Source organism: Hordeum vulgare, chromosome 1H, assembly GCF_904849725.1.
Source record: "Hordeum vulgare subsp. vulgare chromosome 1H, MorexV3_pseudomolecules_assembly, whole genome shotgun sequence".
NCBI classification, from domain to species: Eukaryota; Viridiplantae; Streptophyta; class Magnoliopsida; order Poales; family Poaceae; genus Hordeum; species Hordeum vulgare.
This window is the reverse complement of record NC_058518.1, coordinates 416796998-416811077: the sequence shown is the minus strand read 5'-3', so window position 1 is coordinate 416811077 and position 14080 is coordinate 416796998. Positions and strand designations below refer to the sequence as shown.

The 14080-nt window shown below is 50.0% G+C and overlaps 1 protein-coding gene across 1 annotated transcript; it reads right to left on the bottom strand.

The window, feature by feature from the left end:
- Window positions 1-7855: 7855 nt before the first annotated feature.
- LOC123441581 (pyrophosphate-energized vacuolar membrane proton pump-like) lies at window positions 7856-12939 on the bottom strand. The gene is made up of 4 exons (XM_045117950.1): window positions 12465-12939; window positions 9331-10285; window positions 9152-9238; window positions 7856-9059 (listed from the first exon to the last, which is right to left on the bottom strand). The coding sequence occupies exons 1-4, from the start codon at window positions 12745-12747 to the stop codon at window positions 8057-8059; spliced, it is 2328 nt and encodes a 775-aa protein (XP_044973885.1). The 5' UTR covers window positions 12748-12939; the 3' UTR covers window positions 7856-8056.
- Window positions 12940-14080: the final 1141 nt, after the last annotated feature.

Here is a 14080-nt window from a genome sequence, read left to right as displayed (position 1 = left end):
CTTGAAGATCCATTTATTTTCTATGGCTCGCCGGTCATCGGGCAAGTCCACCAAAGTCCATACTTTGTTCTCATACGTGGATCCTATCTCGGATTTCATAGCTTCAAGCCATTTGTTGGAATCCGGGCCCGCCATCGCTTCTTCATAGTTCGAAGGTTCACCGTTGTCTAACAACATGATTTCCATCACAGGGTTGCAGTACCACTCTGGTGCGGAGCGTGCCCTTGTGGACCTTCACGGTTCAGTAGTAACTTGATCTAAAGCTTCATGATCATCATCATTAACTTCCTCTTCAGTTGGTGTAGGAGCCACAGGAACAACTTCCCGCGCTGCGCTACTATCCTATTTGAGAGGGGGTGTAATTACCTCATCAAGTTCTACCTTCCCCCCACTTACTTCTTTCGGGAGAAACTCTTTCTCTAGAAAGGACCCGTTCTTGGCAACAAAGGTTTTACCTTCGGATCTAAGATAGAAGGTATACCCAATAGTTTCCTTAGGGTATCCTATGAATACGCATTTCTCCGCTTTGGGTTCGAGCTTTTCTGGTTGAAGTTTATTCACATAAGCATCGCAGCCCCAAACTTTAAGAAACGACAACTTAGGTTTCTTGCCAAACCATAGTTCATACGGTGTCGTCTCAACGGATTTAGACGGTGCCCTATTTAAAGTGAATGCTGCAGTTTCTAATGCGTATCCCCAAAATGATAGCGGTAAGTCGGTAAGAGACATCATGGATCGTACCATATCTAATAAAGTGTGATTACGACGTTCAGACACTCCGTTGCGTTGCGGTGTGCCAGGCGGCGTTAGTTGTGAAACGATTCCACACTTCCTTAGGTGTGTGCCAAACTCGTGACTCAAATATTCTCCTCCACGATCAGATCGTAGACATTTAATTTTTCTATCACGTTGATTCTCAACCTCACTCTGAAATTCCTTAAACTTTTCAAAGGTCTCAGATTTGTGCTTCATCAAGTAGATATACCCATACCTACTCAAATCATCGGTGAGAGTGAGAACATAATGATAGCCACCGCGAGCTTCAACGTTCATTGGAACACACACATCAGTATGTATTATTTCCAATAAGTGGGTTGGTCTCTCCATTATACCTGAGAATGGAGTCTTAGTCATCTTGCCCATGAGGCACGGTTCGCATGTGTCAAATGATTCAAAGTCAAGAGACTCTAATAGTCCATCAGTATGGAGCTTCTTCATGCGCTTAACGCCGATATGACCAAAGCGGCAGTGCCACAAGTATGTGGGACTATCATTATCAACTTTACATCTTTTGGTACTCAGACTATGAATATGTGTAACATCACGATCGAGATTCATCAGGAATAAACCATTCACCAGCGGAGCATGACCATAAAACATATCACTCGTATAAATAGAACAACCATTGTTCTCTGACTTAAATGAGTAGCCGTCTCGCATTAAGCAAGACCCTGATACAATATTCATGCTCAAAGCTCATACTAAATAACAATTATTAAGGTTTAAAACTAATCCCGATGGTAGATGTAGAGGTAGCGTGCCGACGGCGATCACATCGACCTTGGAGCCATTCCCGACGCGCATCGTCACCTCGTCCTTTGCCAGTCTCCGCTTATTCCGCAGTTCCTGCTTTGAGTTGCAAATGTGAGCAACAGCACTGGTATCAAATACCCAGGAGCTACTACGAGCACTGGTAAGGTACACATCAATAACATGTATATCACATATACCTTTAACGTTGGCGGCCTTCTTGTCCGCTAAGTATTTGGGGCAGTTCCGCTTCCAGTGACACTTTCCCTTGAAATAGAAGCACTCAGTCTCAGGCTTGGGTCCATTCTTTTTCTTCTTCCTGACATCTGGCTTACCGGGCGCGGCAACAACTTTGTCGTCTTTCTTGAAGTTCTTCTTACCCTTGCCCTTCTTGAAACTAGTGGTCTTGTTGACCATCAACACTTGATGCTCTTTCTTGATTTCTACTTCTGCAGACTTGAGCATCGAGTACAACTCGGGAATGGTCTTCTCCATCCCTTGCATGTTGCAGTTAAGCACAAAGGCTTTGTAGCTTGGTGGGAGAGACTGGAGGATTCTGTCAATTATGGCATCATCTGGAAGTTCGACTCCAAGTGAAGTCAGACGACCGTGTAACCCAGACATTTTGAGTATGTGCTCACTGACAGAACTGTTCTCCTCCATCTTACAGCTAAAGAACTTGTCGGAGACTTCATATCTCTCGACACGGGCATGATCTTGAAAAACTAGCTTCAGCTCTTGGAACATCTCATATGCACCGTGTTGCTCAAAACGCCTTTGGATCCCTCTTTCTAAACTGTATAACATGCCACACCTAACCACAGAGTAGTCATCACTCCGCGTTTGCCAGACGTTCAGAATGTCCTGGGCTGCTGCGGGAGTGGGAGGGTCACCTAGCGGCGCATCAAGGACATAAGCCTTTTTAGCTGCTTCAAGGATGAGCTTCAAGTTGCGAACCTAGTCCGCATAGTTGCTACCATCATCTTTCAGCTTGTTTTTCTCTAGGAATGCGTTGAAATTGAGGTTGACGTTGGCCATCTACAATATTTCTAAAGACAACTTTTAGACTAAGTTCATGACAATTAAGTTCATTTAATCATATTAAGTATGAACTCCCACTTAAATCGACATCCCTCTTGTCATCTAAGTGATACATGATCCATGTTGACTAACCCGTGTCCGATCATCACGTGAGACGGACTAGTCACCATGGTGAGCAACTTCATGTTGATCGTATTCAACCATACGACTCATGTTCGACCTTTCGGTCTCTTGTATTCGAGGTCATGTTTGTACATGCTAAGCTCGTCGAGTCAACCTAGGTGTTTCGCGTGTGTAAATCTGGCTTACACCCGTTGTATGCGAACGTTAGAATCTATCACACCCGATCATCACGTGGTGCTTCGAGACAACGATCCTTCGCAACGGTGCACACTTAGGGGAATACGTTCTCGAAATTTTAAGAGGGATCATCTTATTATGCCACCGTCGTTCTAAGCAATAAGATGAAAAACATGATAAACATCACAATGCAATCATATAGTGACATGATATGGCCATTATCATCTTTGCCCTTTCGATCTCCATCTTCAGGCATCGCATGATCATCATCGTCACCGGCGTGACACCATGATCTCCATCATCGTGTCTCCGTGAAGTCGTCACACCAACTACTACTATCACTACTACTATAGCTAACCGTTAGCAATGAAATAAAAGTAGTAAGCACATGGCGTTGCATCTCATACAATAAATTAAGACAACTCATATGGCTCCTGCCGGTTGTCATACTCATCGACATGCAAGTCGTGAAACCTATTACAATAACATGATCATCTCATACATCATACATGCAACATCACAACTTTGGCCATATCACATCACATGTCAAACCCTGCAAAAACAAGTTAGACGTCCTCTAATTGTTGTTGCAAGTTTTACGTGGCTGATTTGGGTTTCTAGCAAGAACGCCTTCTTACCTACGTGACAGCCACAACGATGATATGCCAAAGCTATTTACCCTTCATAAGGACCCTTTTCATCAAATTCAATCCAACTAGAGTAGGAGACACAGACACCCGCTAGCCACCTTTATGCATGGTGTGCATGTCTGTCGGTGGAACCAGTCTCACGTAAGCTTACGTGTAAAGTCGGTCCGGGCCGCTTCATCCCACAATACCGCCGGAAAAGAATAAGACTAGTAGCGGCAAGCAAATTGACAAATCATCGCCCATAACTTTTGTGTTCTACTCGTACATAGAATCTACGCATAGAAAACCTGGCTCGGATGCCACTGATGGGTAACGTAGCATAAATTCAAAAAATTTCCTACGCATATTCAGATCTTCCTATGGAGAGACCAGCAACGAGAGAGGGGTAAGAGCAACTTCATACCTTTGAAGATCGCTAAGCGGAAGCGTTGCTAGAACGCGGTTGATGGAGTCGTACTCGCAACGATTCAAATCGCGGCGTGATTCCGATCTAGTGCCGAACTACAGCACCTCCGCGTTCAACACACGTGCAGCCCGGTGACGTCTCCCGCACCTTGATCCAGCAAAGAGGAGGGAGAGGTTGGGGAAGAACTCCAGCAACACGACGGCGTGGTGTCGATGGAGAGACGAGGTCTCCCGGCAGGGCTTCGCCAAGCACCGACAGAGAGGAGGAGAAAGAAGGGCAGGGCTGCGCCGAGAGAGAGGGAAAAGTCTATCTCCCAATGGCCAAAAGTGATCGGTATATATAGGGGAAGGGAGGGGCTGCGCCCCCTTGAGGGTTTCCCTCTCCTGGGGGGCGGCAGCCCTAGATGGGGCTGGTGCGGCGGCCAAGGGGGGGAGGAGGGTTGGCGCACCCCTCTGGTGGGCCTTAGGCCCACCTGCGCTAGGGTTCCCCCCCCCCTCTCCCCTCTTCGTGCGCCATGGGCTGAGTGGGGGGAGGGGCGCACCAGCCCACCTAGGGGCTGGTTCCCTCCCCCACTTGGCCCATTTATCCTCCCGGGGTCGTTGCCCCCCTTCGGTGGACCCCCGGGGCCACCTCCGGTGGTCCCGGTGGTCCCGGTACGTTACCGGTGATACCCGAAACACTTCCGGTGTCCGAAACCATCCGTCCTATATATCAATCTTTACCTCCGGACCATTCTGGAGCTCATCGTGACGTCCGGGATCTCATCCGGGACTCCGAACAACTTTCGGTAACCTCGTGTAACAATTCCCTATAACCCTAGCGTCATCTAACCTTAAGTGTGTAGACCCTACGGGTTCGGAGACAGGCAGACATGACCGAGACAACTCTCCGGCCAATAACCATCAGCGGGGTCTGGATACCCATGGTGGCTCCCACTTGCTCCATGATGATCTCATCGGATGAACCACGATGTCAAGGATTCAATCAATCCCGTATACAATTCCCTTTGTCTGTCGGTATAGAACTTGCCCGAGATTCGATCGTCGGTATACCAATACCTTGTTTAATCTCGTTACCGGTAAGTCTCTTTACTCGTTTCGTAGCACGTCATCGTGTAAGTAACTCCTTAGTCACATTGAGCTCATGATGATTTTCTACCGAGTGGGCCCAGAGATACCTCTCCGTCACATGGAGTGACAAATCCCGATCTCGATTCGTGCCAACCCAACAGATACTTTCAGAGATACCCATAGTGCACCTTTATAGTCACCCAGTTACGTTGTGACGTTTGATACATCCAAAGCACTCCTACGGTATCCGGGAGTTGCACAATCTCACGGTCGAAGGAAAAGACACTTGACATTAGAAAAGCTTTAGCATACGAACAATACGATCTAGTGCTATGCTTAGGATTGGGTCTTGTCCATCACATCATTCTCCCAATGATGTGATCCCGTTATCAATGACATCTAATGCCCATGATCAGGAAACCATGATCATCTATTGACTAACGAGCTAGCCAACTAGAGGCTTGCTAGGGACACATTGTGATCTATTTATTCACACACGTATTACTGTTTCCTGTTAATACAATTATAGCATGAACAATAGACTATTATCATGAACAAGGAAATATGATAATTACCATTTTATTATTGCCTCTAGGGCATATTTCCAACAGATCGCCGGGATGATGAAGATGGCCACCAGAGATGGATTCCCCCTCCGGCAGGGTGCCAGAACGGGCTCCAGATTGGTTTTTGGTGGCTACAGAGGCTTGCGGCAGCGGAACTTCCGATCTAGGTTTCATTTTGGGGGTTTCTGAATTTATAGGAATTTATGGCGGTGGAATTGCGTCAGCTGGGCCCATGAGGAGGTCACAAGCCTGCTTGCCACCACCGAGGGGTGGCAGCGTGAGGGCTTCTGACTCCCTCGTGGCCCATCTAGCCTTCTTCCAAAGCTTCGGGGGTCGCTTTTCGTCCAAAAAAATCATCGTAAAGTTTCATTCCATTTGGACTCCGTCTGAAAATGGGCCAAAAACACGGAAACAACAGAAACTGGCACTTGGCAATGAGTTAATAGGTTAGTCCCAAAAAAGATGTAAAATAGCATATTCATGCATATAAAACATCCAAAGTTGACAAGATAATAGCATGGAACCATCAAAAATTATAGATACGTTGGAGATGTATCAACCATTCACCACCCTTTTAGCCGTTCGATGCATACGCGTGCACCGTCCGATCACCAGCTCGGTCGCCTCCCGCCCACCACACAAAATTCCGAAACAATGCTCCAATTGCGGAAACAAGCACGCTGCTACGCATAATTCCTGAAACGATGGTTGAGTTGCAGAAACTTTCGCTTTGTTGCAAGAAATAAACTTTGGACCCGTTAATTCCTGAAACAATGGTCGAGTTTCAGAAACAATTTGCTTGTTGCAGAATTTTTTTTCTTCGTCTTTCTGCAACATAGGTACTTTTGCGGGAGAATTTTTTGCAACAAAGGTCATGTTTCAGGAATTTTTGCAACAAAGGTCAAGTTGCGGAATTTTTTTCGTCTCTCCCTTCTCCGATCTCACGCCATCGCTGCCCCACCAACCGGCCGCAGCACGCGGCCCGGCCCCCACCGGCCCGCCCACCACACTTGCGGTAGGGCAGCGCGGCCGCAGCCATGCTCAGCTCGCCCAAGGTGTTCTCCTCCTCGGCGGCCGCAGCCTCCCGACGCTCCTCGCTCCGCGGCCTCCTCTCCTCGCCGTCCGTCTTCGCGGCCTGCCTCCTCTTCGGCCTCGCCGGGTTCCTCGCCGCCGCCGTATCCGTCGCCGGGTACCGGTGCCACTAAGCTCCCGACGGGCCACGCCACCGGATCGCGCGGCAGGCACAAGGTCATGGCCTTCGTCGGGATCTTCACCGGGTTCGGCTCCATCGGCCGCCGCCGCGCGCTCAGGCAGACGTGGCTCCCCTCCGATCGGCAGGGCCTCCATCGGTTAGTTGGCGGAGGGGCGCGAGACGCAGCAGGCCGGCGGCGGCGAGGTCGTCGGGGCCAAGGCGGAGGCGGAGGCACGGACGGGTAGTTTCCTAAAACAACTGCCCAGTTTTTGAAACAACGATCCAGCTTCAGGAAACGGTTCGCGATCAGATCGAGACCAGATCCAACGGACCAGCGGGCGGCGGGTGGATCACGCGGATCAGTTGGTGAAAGGTAAGACTTTCCCTTATTATTAGGAAGAGATAGGGACTGCTAGGCGTCCATTGGCAGATGCGCGTTATACATGCGCCACCTCGCTGGTTGTTGGATCTACACCTGGGCAGCCATCCATCGCTTGTCATGTCCCGCTTGTTTCCTCCTCACTCATTAATTTCTGAAACAACGACCGTGTTGCAAAAACAACGATCGTGTTGCAAAAATAATTCTTAAAACAACGGTCGCGTTGCAGAAACAATGGTTGTATTTCGAAAATAGTAACCATGTTGCTGAAACTTTCTCTTCGCCGGGAGGCGTTTGGCGGCGGAGATCCAGCATGGATGCGCTCACGCCGGCGATTTACAGGCAGCGGCGCTCGGTGCGGGGGGGGGGGGGGGGGGGGGGAGGGGGGATTGGGGGACGAACGGGTCAAGGGATGAGCATGTATACTTGCTGGAGTCGACGCCGACCACTGCAGTATCCGTCGTCGCCGCCATCGTACTGGAAATGTTGCAGCCGCCTGATGCCCTGTCGTCGTGTGCCATCGGCCCCGTCGTCCTCCTAGATCCAGCAGCAAGACAGAGCAACGCAAAGCGGGCACTTAGGTGTGGGAGACGATCCTGAAACAATGGCTCTTTTTTAGAAAAAAATGATTGCGACTGACGTAGAAGCGGGGATGATTGGGTCCGTCAGATCAATGACGGACGATTGCTGAGCCGGTGGACAAGGGAGCGCAATCAACCGGTTGAAGGTAACCTTTTTTCTTAAGAAAATGTCCCTTTCTTGAAAACCAGTAAACTCAGCATTATACGTACTAATTAAGCGATAATGTCACAAGGGCAGTGCAGTTTTCGGGGTTGACCTAAGCCTCCACTATTCCACATCAATCCTAGCATATGATATTCTCAAACCAGACATTCATGTATATCTCCCTGCAATATTTGTATCAGTTGATTATGAGGCCTCCATGCGCCGCGAAGAATGGCGCGAAGACGAGGGACTCGACGGCCATGAGCTTGATGAGGATGTTGAGCGACGGGCCAGACGTATCCTTGAGCGGGTCCCCGATGGTGTCACCGATCACGGCGGCCTTGTGCGCCTCCGAGCCCTTGGGACCCAGGGACTTGGCGTGCTCCGACGCACCCGCCTCGATGTACTTCTTGGCGTTGTCCCAGGCTCCCCCGCTGTTGGAAGCCGATATGGCCACCTGCACGCCGGAGACGAGCGCGCCAGCGAGCAGGCCGGCGAGCGCGTGGACGCCGAAGAAAGTGCCAACGACGAGCGGCGCCAGCAGCACCAGCGCCCCCGGGGGCATCATCTCCCTCAGGGACGCGTCCGTCGATATCCTCACGCAGCTGGCGTAGTCCGGCGTCGCGCGCCCCTCCATCAGCCCCGGGATGGTGCTGAACTGCCGCCGCACCTCCTCCACCATCTTCAGCGCGGCGCTGCCCACGCTCTTCATCGTCATCGCCGAGAACCAGTAGGGGAGCATCCCGCCGGCGAGCATCCCCGCGAACACCTTGGGGCTCAGCACGTTGATCACCGTGACGCCCGCGCGGCTCACGAACGCGCCGAACAGCGCCAGCGACACCAGCGCCGCCGAGCCGATGGCGAACCCCTTGCCGATCGCCGCGGTGGTGTTCCCCGCGGCATCCAGGGCGTCGGTTCGTTGCCGGATCCTGCGGCTCATGCCGGCCATCTCTGCGATGCCTCCCGCGTTGTCACTGATCGGGCCGTAGGCGTCGATGGCCAGCCCGGTGGCCACTGTGCTGAGCATCCCGAGCGCGGCGATGGCGATGCCGTAGATTGATGCCAGAGTGAAGCTCACGTAGATTGACACGGCGATGGCTAACACGGGCACGATCACGGATTTGTAGCCGAGCGCCAGCCCGAAGATGACGTTTGTCGCCGCGCCGGTCCTGCAAGAGTCGGCCACGTCCCGAACAGGGCTGCCCGCCGCGCGCACCCACAAAGTTAATCACTCCGAATCCGAAACATTCATCTCACTGAGACAAACGAAGAAACGAATGAAACTAATTACCTGTAAGCATTACTGGTGAAGTACTCCGTGATGAAGCCGATGGCCAGACCTGCCCATAACCCAATGGCGACGCAGAAGAACACGTGCCTGCCATTGCCAACGCCGGCCATTAGTTACCTTATTAATTTGATCCATCAGCGGCAAAATTTATGCAGGGAAACTCGACGGCGAGGGCTTACCAGTTCTTGACCTGCTTCTGCTCCCCGAAATCGAACATGGTGAACTTGGCCGGGAGCGCGGCGAAGGTGACGACGAGGGCTGCGACGGTCATCAGCGCGGTGGAGATGACGAGCTGAAGCTTCAGCGCTGGCGCGACCCCGCGGACGGTCTTGACCTTGAAGAAATCGGTGGCGAAGAGCGTGGTGACCAGGCAGACCACAAGCCCAGCCGAGCTTATCAGCAGGGGGTAGCACACCGCCGCAAAGTCGTGGTCGGCGCCGAACGACGAGATGGATGCCACGAACAGCGCCGCGCAGGTGGATTCGGCGTAGGACCCGAACAGGTCGGAGCCCATCCCGGCGATGTCGCCGACGTTGTCGCCCACATTGTCTGCGATCACCGCGGGGTTCCTCGGGTCGTCCTCGGGGATGTTCCGCTCCACCTTCCCGACGAGGTCGGCGCCGACGTCCGCCGCCTTGGTGTAGATGCCGCCGCCGACCCTCCCGAACAGCGCCATGGACGAGCCGCCGAGGCCATAGCCGGTGATGGACTCGTACAGGCCCTCCCAGTCGTCGTGGTAGTACAGCCCGAAGAGCTTGATGGCAACGTAGAGCACCAGGAGGCCCAGGGACGACAGGAGGAACCCCATGACGGCGCCGGACCGGAACGCCGTAGCGAAGGCCGCGCCGATGCCGCGCCGCGCCTCCAGTGTGGTTCTCGCGTTGGCGAACGTGGCAATCCGCATGCCGAGGAAGCCCGACACCACGGAGGTGACGGCGCCCAGGAGGAAGGCTATGGTGGTGAACACTGCGTTGGCCAGCGCCGGCTTGCACGTCTTGCCCTTGGTGTACTGGCACGGCTGGCTGGCTGTGCTGAACCGGTGCACGGACCCCAGGAAGAGGAAGATGACCACGGCGAAGATCACCGTGAATGCCGCGAGGTACTTGTATTGGGTGAAAAGGAACGAGTTTGCTCCTGTAATATTTGACACGTTAATCGAACTGTTGTCAGGGGCATGCACAGACCAGTGACGAATTTCAAGTGGAAACTTTTGTCGGTTATATAATCGTCTGTTCCAAAAGGTCTGTAGGTATATTTAAATGTAACATAATTATTGCACGTCTAAATGATTAAATTAAGCATAAAAACGAAAAAAAATACGTAGATAAATCTTTACATAAGATCAATGATTGATATATGATTTAGATATGCAATACTTATCTCATATTTAAATGTGTTTTAACAAAACCAGTTTCCAAATGCTATAAAATGTTTTGATAGTTCAACTTAAACTGTCAAAACATCTTATGTTTAGAAACATAGGTAGTACTTGTATCGAAAGAGTACAAGCATTCTCTTTTATTTTCAACACTTACTCAATTCTAATCTCAGGCCCATCTACACCTAAACAGAAAATTCTAAAAAAGTAATAGAAAAATAAAAATAAAAATCATGGATGTTTGAGTGCGTGAGGTACGTGACAATTTTCAACCCATTTGAACATCGGAGTAGGTCTCACGAAAAAAAAAAGGATCCTAACAATGCACAAACAATTAACTTTATCACATTCTAGAATTTTGTCTTCTTTCTAAGAACTACTCAGACATTCAAATGGTCTGAAATTTAACATGGACATCACGCATTCAGACATCTTTCTCCACACACAATAATTGATTTTCTTTAATTTAATTAGTATTTGTAAAAGTTCCTTTGTTCAATCCCAAGGCTCATTGGGCCTCCGAGCAAAAACGCCGCTTTCCAAAGTTGAAATAATTTCTTGAGATTAAAATTTTATCACAAGCATGTGCAGAAATCTGGTTACACACGAGAACAATCTCTTATTTACCATTAATATGTCAAAACAATTTTAAAGTTTCTTCGGGTCTTTCCTCTTCATCAGGTAATGCTACACCTATGAAAAACTAGTTTTAGATTTAACGGACTAACCAACATAGAGAATTAGGATTGGGCACTGGAGGGGAGACCTACCCATCCTAATAAAATTCGAAGGAGGGTTGGGGGCGGGGGTGGAGTTTACGCTTATTGCTACATCCTACCCACCAAAGTCAACACCTACAACAGTGCACCTGCACAAATAAAGCCTTAGTCTCGTCTCCATTTGAGATGACACGGTGTCCCCCCGTCTTTTAAGGTATACTCCATCCATTCAAAAATACTTGACGGAGAAACTTTTCAAGTATTTCTGGACAAAGGGAGTATGTTTTATCATTTTTGTTTAAATGGAAAGACAACTCTTACGGGGTTCTAAAACATGCTCCAGTAAGTTGTATACTCAACCATTAATAAGAACACGTCATGGAGGCTATTACAAATCGATCAAGTTAATAGAATGGGATAGGATAAAGGTTGTAGGAATATGGCGTCTCCGGCGGCCCGTCGAACACGTGCCAGGTCAGGTGCCACTCCTACTTGGTCAAATCTTTGACAGGGCATCTTTTCTTGAACCAGGAGCAAGTCACAAATCAAGCATGTTTATTTTTCCAACGCCTTGGATTGCCTCAGAGTTGACTTGTGGCATATAAATTATGTCAGCACGAAGGTGTTTGAGCTGATCATCTGTTGTTGGTCAATGGTTCTGACAGTGCCCATTTGCTTAACATCAGGATAAAGTGTTTCCAAAAAAAAGGATGAAGTGTTTCGGCTTTTTCGGAGCAAGTTCCATATCCAACACGTTTGTAAAGAACTCTGGATGACGAGGTTGTGCAGTTGATTGCGTTCGATTAGGGTTGAACATGACCCGTTCACAAAGTCCAAACCAACAATAGTGTTTCTACAAAAGGTAAATACTACTGTGCATCGAAGCTGACCGCAAAGAAAAATTATCTGAACTCTGGCATTCTACACCACCGTGCCAAATTCAAGATGTTTTTTTTCCTACGAGAGTGGCTAATTAATTTACATGAGGGCAGTTATTATCAAACATATTGGTCTGTATGCATGTGTTCGTGAAAGATCAAATTTTACTACGGTACGCACTTCACACAAAGTTGGATAAAATTAATCCCCACCGGCAGTAGCGACCCAAAAAATAAAAAAGAGCTGAACAAACAATACCTATCAAGAAAAGCATTTGAATTTGAAACCCCGCAGGAGAAACTCAAGATAAGTATTGTACTGTACGAAACAAACTCACCGACTGAGATGGCGTTCTGGACCTCGGCGCACCTGGCCACGGCCGCCGGGCCGTCGCCTCCGTCCTCCTCGTCGTCGCTCTCGCCGCCGCCGCCACCGCCCATACGGGCATCCTCACCGTCCTCGTCCTCCGTCCGGAACACTGGCCGGCCGTGTACGCCGTTGCCCGCCGGCGCGTAGGCGGACACCTTCACCTTGGCGACAAGGAACCATTGCCAGAGCGCGAAGGCAATGCCGATCACGGCGCACGCCGGTATGACCGCGTCGGCCGCGGAGAAGCCCATCGCGCGCGCCCCCGGGAACCAGCGGGAAAAGCAAGACACGGAAAGAGAGAGGGGGCTTGAAATATGGCAAGTAGTCGGGTAACCGGCAAGGCTGGCGAGATCGAGGGCAACTACCTTCCTCCTACGATCCAGTAGGCGGGTATTAAGCAACGGGGTCACCGTTGAGTATTGTTAAACTTGAGGAGGTCGCGCGGTACGGTTAGCTTAGCAGGGGGGTAACATAGGCCGCTTCGTCGCCCGGGCATGTGGTGTGTAATAATCTTCAACCCTCGAATAAAAATGACAAAAATAGCCAAAGTTGCTAGTTTTTTTTCGAGGGGAGCCAAAGTTTTTTTAACATAGACCCAAAGGTTCGCATAAACGCGCATACATTTATCCTTTTGAACACACACGCACATCCTATCTCTATGAGCATTTTCAAGAGAATGAGCCGAGAAATCATTTTGAGATTTAGGAAGTCAACGTAGACGTCTCGTCGTTGACGTGAACGTCTACTCCCACTGAATGTGCATCGCTAGAAATTCTGAAGTAAATTGAGGAATAACGCAAGCATCACGACTTGCACCCTGATAGTCTAAGGATACCAGTGCTTCTCCAACCATCCAATTATAGGTTGGTTCGCAGGGGAGCCCAAGTTGTTAGGGCATCTATAACCGGGCGCCTCAAATCCCCATTAAACACCCCCGATCGAATGTTCCGGCCACCGACCGGTCAAAAGAAATGCAACCCAAATGAACGTCTCAAACGGGTTTCAGACGTTCGGACCGACCAACACACTCATGTTCAACCCAAATCTGTAGCGGATATGGGGTGGATCGAGCACGACCGGACGCGTCTGCCACGTCGGACTCGACAGGCCGACCCCATCGCAGAATGCACCAAATCTACCCGACCTACCAATTTCATTTGCTCCGCTCATCTCTTCACTAGTAGAAAAAGGGTCTTTTGTCCCGGTTCGTAAGGGCCTTCTGTCCCGGTTTCGGAACCGGGACTAAAAGGTCGTTACTAATGCCCTTGGCCTTTAGTCCCGGTTCTTACACGAACCGAGACAGATGGGCCTCCACTTGGCCGTTGCGGCGAGCCCGGGCAGGGGGGCCTTTAGTCCCGGTCGGTGACACCAACCGGGACCAAAAGGCATCCACGCGTCAGCATTTCAGGTGATGGTTTTTATTGAAGGGGGGGGGTAGGGGGTTTTGGGGGGTTAATTTAGGTGTTTCATATATTGTGTTAGCTAGCTAATGAATAGAGAGAAGTGTCCTCTCTTATCTCCGTGCTTGGTCGACGCTGCATACTATACGTATAGAGAGGACTAGACACGCTAGCTAGTAAGAAA

What these genes read in the sequence shown, in the direction of transcription:
- LOC123441581 (XM_045117950.1), bottom strand. Translation starts at nt 12,747, where the DNA reads ATGGGCTTCTCCGCGGCCGACGCGGTCATACCGGCGTGCGCCGTGATC. An exon ending in CCAGAACGCCATCTCAGTCG is followed by an intron (nt 10,286 to 12,464) that starts GTGAGTTTGTTT and finishes CAAATATTACAG; the next exon opens with GAGCAAACTCGTTCCTTTTC. An exon ending in TTCACCAGTAATGCTTACAG is followed by an intron (nt 9,060 to 9,151) that starts GTAATTAGTTTC and finishes CGCGGCGGGCAG; the next exon opens with CCCTGTTCGGGACGTGGCCG.